General features: G+C 43.4%; 1 protein-coding gene across 2 annotated transcripts in view; it reads right to left on the bottom strand.

The window, feature by feature from the left end:
- Positions 1 to 759: 759 nt before the first annotated feature.
- tap1 (transporter 1, ATP-binding cassette, sub-family B (MDR/TAP)) overlaps positions 760 to 11,388 on the bottom strand; it is a 68,442-nt gene continuing 57,813 nt past the window's right edge. For both annotated transcript variants that reach the window (XM_084337452.1, XM_084337453.1), the window contains exons 11-13: positions 3,264 to 3,423; positions 2,885 to 3,021; positions 760 to 2,257 (exon numbers count right to left, since the gene is read on the bottom strand). In XM_084337452.1, the coding sequence (XP_084193578.1) occupies positions 2,066 to 2,257; positions 2,885 to 3,021; positions 3,264 to 3,423 (489 nt within the window). In that variant the 3' untranslated portion in view covers positions 760 to 2,065. The remainder of the gene's footprint in view (positions 2,258 to 2,884; positions 3,022 to 3,263; positions 3,424 to 11,388) is intronic.

Raw genomic sequence — 11,388 nt, 5'->3', positions numbered from 1 at the left:
GAACAAATCATGAATATCGATATATTGTGCAGATAAATCATAGCAGGCATTGGTCCTCATTCTTGAACATGTCATAAGTACCTTTGTAAATATCTTGGTAAAAATGCTGTACTAACACATTTACAAAAATCCTCCTCTGGATTCCTGAATGTGTGAAACAGTCTTTGTAAGTGGCCAAAATCTTTGCAGCTGAGTTCCCACAAATAAAAAATGTCACTCATTAAACTGCAATACACATTCTCGTATACCTGCATTTTCATACAGACACGCCCCGTCAGCTCCTTATAAATGCGAAGGAGGCGTGTGCAAAACAGCTTCAGAGGTTCAGCATTGCGCTGACCCGCAGAGAGATTAGATTCAAATGTATTGTCATTATACAGCACAAGTACAATACACCATCCAACCAGAGTGCAAATGTAACAGTAAAGTGCACTAGTAACATACAATGCGCAGGTGATGAAACCCAGACAGCTTCTCAAGAGCCAATCGTGCAGTCGTTCAGTATTGACATTACTAAATGAGATGTCATGCTAATATGTCATGTTCTACAGTAGGACTTTCTACTATAATAGCTAATAAGACATGTCATTAGAATAATAGAAGCCTACTTTGCTGGAATGATTCATTTTGCATGTATAATACAGTACGTGTGTGTGTGTGTGTGTGCTTGTGCACTGAGGCTCCCTCACTAAGCCGTTTCTCCACGCATTTATTTAGTTCTAGCAATAGGAATACATCAAACCAACAATAAATAATATCATAGAGAAGACAGTATATGGCATATTAACACTTTGTCCACCAAGAACGAGTTACGCAGTTTTTGCCCGCCATGCGTTGAACGCCAAGAACGACTTACGCCGTTTTTGGGATCAATATTTCATTTTTTCGCCATGGCATTCATAATTCATCCAGCCAACCTCCGGACTCCAGCGGGACCCTGTATGAGATTGCAACGCCTCAATACCACCGCCTGGTGGATGGTCGGGCGAGTTACACTCTCGCCAAAACCGGAAGTGCCGATCGGTGCGTCGAGGAAATCCCTCCGGCAGTCACATCTTGTTACGGGACTCCAGACAAACACTAGTGCATTTGGATCGCTTTCTAAACGTAATAATCGATATGATTTCGGCGTTTATTGCGCCATACAAACCGGAAATGGATGTAGGAGATCGGCGTCAAATAATTGGGATCTTTCTCCTCCAGTCTCATCGGCGAACGGTAAGAGGACACTAACGTTATTTTCAGCCCGATTGTTTATTCATTTCACTGCAAACCATCTGATCAACGTATCAACCCATACTAAATAAAGCCGTTACTGACGATCAAGGAATTATAAACGACCCCCCCCCCTTTCCTTCACGCATGATGAAGCATAATGTATACCGATCATATACATTTGAATTTTTTAATATAGCGTGTATAGGAAAGAAATGCCAATCGATAATCTATCATATGCGTCAGGGCCTATAACTCGTTTTTGGAATGACTGCTATACTGTCTAAAAACATACTTATATTCTAGAATCTAGACGGTATTAACACAACAATGTATGAATGAAAAAATATAACGTTCCCACATCCTGAACGATAGATAATCGATGTTGAATGGGCCATAGTAATGTCAATATAGCAATACAATTTAAAAAGTTATAGCCCTGCAAAGAAGGTAAACATCTCCATAGGCTTTCAACGGTGGCAGACTGGGTATATTGATGGATATAACTATAAATGCAAAACGTAATTGTTAATGATACAAATAGTCATATTTATTATCATTATAATTATTTAATTCCACGGATGTCTGTAGTATCGGTAATCCCCAATGACTTGTCCCAGAGAAAGCTGTTGAAAACACGGGCGCACACCGGTCTGTCCGACTTACGACTGCCTTTTCGAGTTCGTAAATCCTACAATGAATTTACAATACGAAGCCGTTCGAGAATGCAGAATAAGTATGGAAATCGAGTTAGGAAAGAATTCCTTGGTAACTTTGTCCGTTCGAGAATGAGGACCATTGTCCGCTTTCAGATGAAAAGCAGACACCATCTCAGCACAAGTCTTTATCCCTATACGTTCTGCTTCCTCAACAGAGCAGCGTAGAATCCATCTTTACTTAGCAGCTCCTCGTGACTTCCTTCCTCCTCTACCTCGCCGTTGTTGAGGACAATAATGTGGTGGGCCTTCTCCACAGCAGTCATCTTGTGAGAGATCAGCAGCACAGACCGTTGATTGGAATCCTTCAACAGAGCTTGGTGGACCTGTTAAGTACAGTGGTAACAGAATGTAAAATACAGAAAAGGAATATGCAACAAAAGTGCATAGGAAGATGGATGAAATTAATTGTAAAAAATAAAAAAAATAAATACATAATAATTATAATAAGGTGTTTGGTTACTTGGCTGTTTCCGTTTTGGTTGCTCTGATACTGTGTGACATTATTGGCTGGCTAACACTACTGTTAGGGATGAGCGGGATGGGGGCAACAGTGGCTCAGGAGGTAGATCGGTCGTTTGGTAATCAGATGGTTCCCGGTTCGATTCCGGCTCCTCCTGGCAACGTGTCGAAGTGTCCTTGAGCGCTTCTGCCTTTCTGCTGACCAGCGCAGGACTTGCCAGTTTGAAACCGCTTACAGGGCTACAGTCCTTGCTAGCATGAATGACACCTGTAACACTAACATGGTTCTGTGCTTTGAACCACCCAGACGCTAGGAAGACACCAGCTACAATGAATCCAAGCCACCAAGACAGAATGTTAAAAGATCACTAGGTTTACCGCAATGGAGGGACGACTGGCATCTCCAAAAGTCGTTTATATGTCATAATGTAATGTATGCACTTCTGTTTGTGTACAACAGAGAATGAGCCGATATGTGATGATCAACCAACCTGGTGTTCAGTCTCTGGGTCCAGCTCACTGGTTGCATTGTCCAGGATCAAGATCTTTGGCCGTCTGATTAAGGCTCTGGCAATGGCTACACGCTGCTTCTCGCCTCCAGACACCTTGTCTCCCTTCTCCCCAGCATCTACACCACAGCACAGTGTCAATGTACAGTCAGAGGTGAAACAGAATGGCCCTATGAAGCACAACACCAGAGGACTAAAAATGGTTGTTGACCTCAGATCCGTACAGGTAAGCGTCTGTGGGGGACGGGGACAGGAATGTTCAGCATATTATTGGGAGGGTCAAACAAAAGAAGGCACCAGAACGATATTAGCTCTGCTTCATAAATGGTGGTCATTGAAAGGCAAAGTTGTGAGGACAGACCTGTTTCGTATCCATTTGGCAGCTCAGTGATGAACTTGTGGGCACTGGCCAGCCTGGCAGCCATGTACATCTCCTCATCTGAGACGCTCTCACAGCCATACTTGATGTTCTCCCTGATGGAACGGGCAAACAGCACAGACTCCTTACTCACCACAGAGATCTATACAGAGGAACAAGAGAAGAGAAACATTTATGATTGTCCAATTGACCTAATAACCATTAATTTCATAATCATAAATAATCTGAGATGAAGACCAATTGGACCTATCTCAAGCCCCACTCTCTTTTCTTGATCCTTCAATCACAACTGTCGCTTCCAGTTTTTCAGAGGAAAGCAACAGTTGTGATTGGAGGATCAAGAAAAGGGGGCAGGGCTTGTCGAGATAGGTCAAATTGGTCTTCATCTCAGATTCTTTATGATTATGAAATTAATACTTAAGTCACTTTAAAGGCACAATTTGTGATTTGAGCATGGCATTTTGTGTTGAAAACAGTGTCGCCCCACTACTGGCTTAGTTTAGACAGTAATTTGTTGGACTGAAGATTTTTGTTACAAGGACTAACAGTTCTGGACAATTCCAAATATAGTTCCTTATTAGCAGTTTAAAACCTTACATTGAGCTCTTACCATCAAGCATGCAGTTATCAAGGTTTTGACAGTAATATACTGCTAAGCATTAGACCTCATAATGGCTGTAAGGGATTAACAGAATTGCAAGGTATACTGTCATAGATACGTGTTTCCATTCAAAGGTACATGTTTATAAGCAGGGACGTGCACAGGACTTTAGAGGGGCAGGTGCTCAAAGGCTGAAAAGGGCACTATACCTGTGTGTGTTATAACCGAGCGCACAAAGCGTGCAAGCCAGATTTTTGGGGGCCCTTTTCGGGCGGGGGGGGGGGGGGCCCTTTTTATGCTTTTTTGGGGGTTTTGGTGATCAAATATTGAATATTGAACTATAATAATCAGTGCAGGAGCTCACTTATCCTTGAAAGACACTTTTATCACTGACTTAAAAGGCCCATACATCTCCATAAATGTTCAGGGGGGAGGGAATAAGTGCTTACCCTACAGACCCCAAGAAGTGCTGTATATTCTGTATTGTTTAATATAAATGCATTTTTTATTCCAATCCCGATTTGTATCTGAGATTCCCAAATCCCGGGGCGGAGCCAGGCATTCATGGAGTAGGACGTGTTTCACGAGAGCTCCCTACTATCGTGCAAAAATACACTTTTCTCCCCATTAGTCTTTATTTTATTTTTATTTGTTATTGGTTTTCTTGTTGAGTCGTCGAGTATCAACTACTTTCGTCGACTTTTTTCAACTTTCTGCGGTGTTAATGGAGACCCAAGCCATGAGCACGCCAGCCGGCAGACTGTCACCGAATCTGTCCTCGCCTTTGCCCGGGATCAGTGAAATAAGTGAAGCTGTTCTCTCGGTCATGACCAAACTCCATGCAGACTTTGAGGTACGCTTCGCTGAAACACAAAGAAAAGCACAGGGGGAATTTTTTGATACCCTTCATCGGGCAATGACAGGAAATTAGGTTGGCGGTCGACCCGTTGAGAGAGAAGATGGAGTCGCTACACGCTGCCTCCGCGGCTAATGCTAACGAACTAGCCTCGCTAACGACAGAGGCCTCACAACAGGGCGAGAGGCTGGCGTGTCTGGAGAGCTCCCTGCTGTTGTGACTTTTTGATAGTAATATATAATTTGAACAGCTTGAAATATATCATTTATTATTGTAGCAAAAGGTGTAATCGAATTGGCATAAATATGTTTTATAATAGCCTAAATGGAGATTCACTTTAAATTGTTTATCATATTGTTTAGAATTAGATTGCATTATAGACTAGATTCTGTAACGCACCATTTTTGCCCCCAGTGGGAAGTCAGCTGCGCGCAGGCCTAGACCACACAATTGAACGCTAATTAGTGACGCGTGCCACCTGTAAAAGGGTGTGTTTGATCCTTCGGGAGAAGTTGACAGAATGTTTGTTAGAATACAAGACATGCCTCGCTGCTGCTCTGCCTAGAGAAACCTGTAAAGGGAGAAACGAATTAAATGAAATGGAATTGAGAACTGCATTTCTGCCTCCTGGTCGTCAATGGAACATGAAGAACAAAAACTGTGAAATATGAATAATCATACGTGTTTAAATAAGAAGAGGATTTGGAACAGTTTATTGTGCAAACACCTGCTGGCTAGGCAGGCTGACGTTGCCAAACTACAGTCGGTAATTGTGGAAATGCAGTCCCGGGAGAGACGTTACAACATCAGGATCGTTGGTGTCCCGGAGGGCAGTGAGGGAGGTCGTCTCTCGGAGACCATGCCGGAGTTGTTGCAAAAAATACTGGGGGAGGATGTCCTCCCCAACCCACCCATGTGCGAGTCGGCCTACAGAGCGGGCAAGACCAGTCCTGGAGTGAACAAGGAGCCGAGGCCCATCATTGTTAAGCTAAACAGGCTACAACAGAGGGAGCTCATCATGCGGTCGGCCCGTGCCAGGAGGGGTGAACTCGGTCTCTGCAATCACAAAGTGGCCATTTTCGAAGACTTTACGCCGGAGGTTCAAGCACAGAGAGGCGAATACAAAGTGGTCATGGCCAGGCTATGGAAATTGGGCTTGAGGCCTACGCTATTCTTCCCCCCGAGATTATCTGTGCTGTGTAAGGGCGATGATCGTCGATCATTTTGGTTGTTGGCTAAAGCGGAGGAACATCTCGGGGGGATAGCCGAGACCGTAGCTTGATAACTGTGTCGGGTGAGTGACGTGGCGATGTGGGCCTAAATACATTGATAGGGCGGACTACTCACAAATGTTTATTGTCATGCCCAAACAGGCTAACTGGCCATAGCCCATCCAAACTAGCGGGGCATCCCAATGACTTGTTACTTGCTAATGCTGGCCTCATGGTCGTACGTGTGTGTTGCCTCTATGAAAGCTAGCGAGCTAGCTGGACAATGTACATAACAGATACTAGCATGCTGGCTGGATTCATCACTAGCTTACGCGCTAGCCTCTGGCTAACTAGCATGCTATGTCTATCGCCCGCACAGAGTCATTCGGGACCCGTTAATGTTTACGTATTTTGGCTGTTGTTGCTGTTTAAGTGGCATATGTTTGCACAATTTAACTGTGATTGGGTCCTGCCTTAACTGTCTTCTGGTATGCTTTATTTTTTTTAATTTTCTTTTATCCATTTGTGCTATAGCATTGCGACGTTGATACGCAGATTCAGAAGTAGTTGGTTACAGGGATGGCGTTGAGTTATTATATAATAATAGCTAATTTTTCCCTTATAGTTGGCTCATATTAGGGCCAAGGCTCACGTTTGTTTTCGCTAGTAACACCTTCGGTTGATCTGTTTTGTTGTGTTTCTAGGTCTTGTTGTCCTTGTCTAGATGGGGTTTGGCTGTTTTTGAGCCTTAGGCTCCGGTCGTTGAAGGTTGGTTATGTATATATATGTAATATATAATAACAGGTTGTGTCAGGTATAGCTTATTACTACCCTGGGTTAATGAAGGTGTTTACTTCTATTCTTATATAGGATTATGTCATTCCAGCCTTTGTGCCTGACCAGAGGGACTGTGAAATGCTTGCACCTTGACCAATAACCCTTTTTTCTTTTTCTTTTTATTGTTGCTGTTTAAATGACATCTGTTTGCACAATTTAACTGTGATCGGGTCCTGCCTTAGACTATCTTCTGGTATGCTTTAATTTTTTTAATTTTCTTTTATCCATTTGTGCTATAGCATTGTGACGTTGATACGCAGATTCGGAAGTAGTTGGTTACAGGGATGATGTTGAGTTATTATATAATAATAGCTAATTTTCCAATTATAGTTGGCTCATGTAAGGGCCAAGGCTCACGTTTGTTTTCGACCAATAACTATTTTTATTTTATTTTTTCTTGGACTAGTGGGGGGTTTAATCAGGGTTTTATCTAGAGAGGGGGTCGGAGTGGAGAGCGTCTTATTGGATCCATGATTCCAGTGGGAAACGATAGGAAGATGACCATCCTTAGTGGATGGAGCATAGGGAGGGGATTGGAGAGTGGGTATAGGAGGGTTAATATTAGGATGGGTGGGTTAGGGTATAGAGTAGAAGTAGGGGGGGTTGTAACTGGGGTGGTATTTTTCTGTGTTTTCTGTACTGTTGTCCTATATGTGTGTAATTGTTCCTCCTCTGAACTCTTGGGATTGACCGTCTGGGCCCGCCGGGATCAGCGCCTCTGTCCTCAGCCTGGCTGCACTGGTATGTTCTCCACGCATTTAGACAAATTCGACCATGGCTAAATTGAATATTTTAATTTAGAACGCAGGGGGTCTTAACGCCCCACACAAGCGTGCCAGTGTCCTTTGGTTATTGAAGAGAAGAAATATTGACATTGCTCTCCTTAGTGAGACGCATTTATTGGTGGGTGATGTGTCAAGGCTAGCAAATCGACAATATCACGTTATCTCCTCATCCTCAGCCGACAATAAGACAAAAGGAGTCGTCATAGTTACAAGACGTAACCTTGATATCAAAGTCCTGGATGTGTGGTCGGACACGGAGGGAAGGATTACTATAGCAAAAGTTGAGTTTTCTCATAGAAAGATGGCAATAATAGCATTGTATGCCCCTAACACATTTGATTCAGCGTTCTATAATACAATCACAAAGAATATGTTGGAACTTACTGGATACGCTCTCATTGTGGGTGGCGATTTTAATGCGTGCTGGGATGCGGAGATGGATAGGTCCGGGTCCTCTGAAACAAGCGACCAAAAACAGTCCTCTAAGGCCCTCAGGATGTGGGCCCAGGACACGGGGCTCGCAGACCTCTGGCGCATATCCAATCCCACCCTCAAGGATTACTCTCACCTGTCAGCCAGACACAAAACCTTCTCTCGAATAGACTATGCATTCGCGTCCCCTAATATGTTTGATAGTTCCCCTAGCTCTCTCGGACCACAAGGGGATTTTCCTTATGGCAACCTTTGGCAGGCTCTCCACGAGAGCTCCCAGGTGGCGTTTTAACTCAACCTTATTAAAGAACGATGATTTCTGTACTGAGTTTAGGAGTAAACTAGTTGAATTCTTGCAGATCAATGTCGGCACAGTCGAAGACCCTAGGGTCCTGTGGAACGCATTGAAGGGATTTATCAGGGGTCATGTCACACTTTTCGCCTCCAATTTGCGTAAATCCCGGTAAAAAAAACTAGAAGGACTGGAAACATTATACGCGGACCTATACGCATCTTTGCAAACTAACTATAATGAAAGACTAAACACACAACGCAAGATAGTCAAGAAAGAAATAAACTCCATACTTAAACAACAGTCTGAGTTCTTGATACATAGGACAAGGCAAAATTACTACTTTCACGGTTCCAGGCCTAGCCATCTGTTGGCAATGAAAATACGCTCGAATGATCATTTCTCGGATATCCCTTCGATCAAGACGCGACAGGGAACAGTCACTACTGATTCGAAAAAGATCAATGACAATTTTAAAGAGTTTTACTCACAGTTATATAGCTCAGAGGTTAATTTCGATAACTCTAAATTTGAATCATTGGCGGGCTTGAGATACCCCACATTTCTGAGGAAGAGGCTAAGGAACTGGGGAAACCGATCACTCTTATGGAACTTAGGGAGACGATTGCTGAGATGCAAAGGGGTAAGGCACCAGGCTGGGATGGGATTCCACCCAAGGTATATTTAGCTTTCTGGGACCAATTGGGTCCATTGATGCTCGATATGATCAATTACGCTATCGAACAAGGGGAGTTCTCAAGAGATGTCAACATGGCATTGATTTCTTTACTTTACTCAAGAAGGATAAAGATCCCAATGATTGTGGTAGCTATAGGCCCTTGAGTCTTCTCGGGGCCGATCTAAAAGTGTTTGCCAAGGTGCTGGCCCGCCGCCTGCAGAGGTTTATAACGGTATTGGTACACTGCGATCAAACTGGTTTTATCCTGTGGCGCCTGGCTGCAGATAATCTTAGGAGGCTGTTGCATGTAGTCGATAACAGTAAAGACAATACAGCTCCGTCCACAGTTCTGTCTTTGGATGCCATGAAGGCGTTTGACAGACTAGAATGGTCATACCTGTGGAAGGTACTTGAGGTTATGGGTCTTGGAAAGAATTTTATTCATATGATTAAAGTCCTGTATGCCTCGCCGTCGGCAATGATACTGACAGGCAAAAACTGTTCCACACTTTTTCCAGTCTCCAGATCTTCTAGACAGGGTTGTCCTCTGAGCCCAGGACTATTCGCGCTTTCCCTCTAACCATTGGCCCAATTTATTAGGCAATCGGAGGACATCGTCCCCATAATGGTCAATAATACACCACACAAAATTGCTCTCTATGCAGATGACCTACTGATTTTTATGGATGACCCCTCCCAGTTGGCCACAAAATTACTGGGAATAATCGACGACTTTGGTAAATTGTCAGGCTTTAAGATTAACTGGAACAAATCAGCCTGCCTACCTCTTAATGAGCTGGCCAAGGCGGTGCGACTACCAGCTGATATCCCCATAGTGGAACATTTTAAATACTTAGGCATAGAGATATTCCCCACGCTAAGTCAAACTACTAAGTACAACTTCACGGGTACTTATGATAAAATACGCCAGGATCTAGACAGATGGTCGTCCCTTCCTAACTCCTTACAAGCCTGGGCTTCCATAATCAAAATGAACGTCCTGCCTAGGATACATTTTGTTAGCTCAATGCTCCCCCTGCCCCCTCCAATAGACCACTGGCGCAAGGTACAATCGATGGTATCTAAGTTTATCTGGAATAACAAACGCCCGAGAATCAAAAGAGCTACTACTCAACGTAGAAAACAAGATGGGGGCCTCGCAATCCCTGATTTTAAGCTTTATTTCTGGTCCTTTTCACTGAATGAATGAATGAATTTATTCACACACACACACACGATACATTACATGTGAGTATCCTCATGTGATATAACAATGTCGCAAATTGTGTGCATGTGCCAGGTCTCCCAAGAAGCTATTTAAAGCTTTTGGAGGGAGCCTGAACACAGATATAAACAGAATATAAACAACAAAACAATAAACAAAAAACAAAACAAAACAAAATCAATACAACGTGGGTAGATTTACACACCTACCTACTAACTGACATATAACAGAGATACATAATACAGACAATTGTATTCCTAAGTTATAATTTTAATTAGAGATATGATTTAAGCAGTTCCTCTTTCAGTGATTTTTTAAAGGTTTTAGTCATTTTCAGATTTTCGTCAAGCTTGTTCCAGATCTGTGGACCCCTGCATGCTATGCTTAGGCTAGCACAATTGAGCCTTCTCCTCTTGCCAAATATAAGATGCTTATTTCTTGTGTTGTGGATGTGCAGTGGTTGGCAGACTGGGACAAGCTCAGACAGTCTGTGATTCATGTTGTTGACAACTTGATACATAATTGATGCGTTTTGATGAATGTTAAATTCAGCGAGCCTCAGGAGACCAAAGCGATGGAACAGAGACCTCTGATGTGCTGGCTAGACCCTGTAGATGCTGTATCTTGGCGCTCTTTGGAAGCGGCGGCGGTCTCACCGCTAAGATTGCAGGATGTGGTGTACTCCACTGTCCCTATTTCGAAATGCCGACTGAGGTATGGACCGATCATAACTCACGTGATCCAAACATGGCGTAATGTACAGAAGTCGTGTGCGGTTAAATGCCCATGGCACCTGGACTCTCCAATTTTTAATAACCAGCAACTACTTGTTGGCCACAAGCCGGTTAGTATTCCTCAATGGCAAAGGAGGGGAGTTCATATTTATGATAAGAACGGCCTTCGAGCGTTTCAGGACTTAAAAGAATTTTATGATCTTCCCGGCGAGTCCTTCTTTCTTTACCTTCAACTAAGGTCAGCGCTGAGGGCGCATGGCGTGCCGTGGGCTCAAGCTTTGCAACCACACTCCTTCCTCAGGCTCATAGTGGACAGGACAACCTCCAGAGGGTTTGTATCAGACTTTTATACGATCTTAATTCAATCCACGTATATAAATTTATCATTGGATACAATCTGGCGTGGGGATATCCCGGAGTTGGACCCCGAGTTTGACTGGGATGATGTTTGGGCA

The sequence above is a fragment of the Notolepis coatsorum genome (assembly GCF_963971535.1).
Source record: "Notolepis coatsorum genome assembly, chromosome: 20".
Lineage (NCBI taxonomy): Eukaryota > Metazoa > Chordata > Actinopteri > Aulopiformes > Paralepididae > Notolepis > Notolepis coatsorum.
Note: the sequence above shows the minus strand (reverse complement) of the source record. Positions and strands in the feature narration are given on the sequence as shown.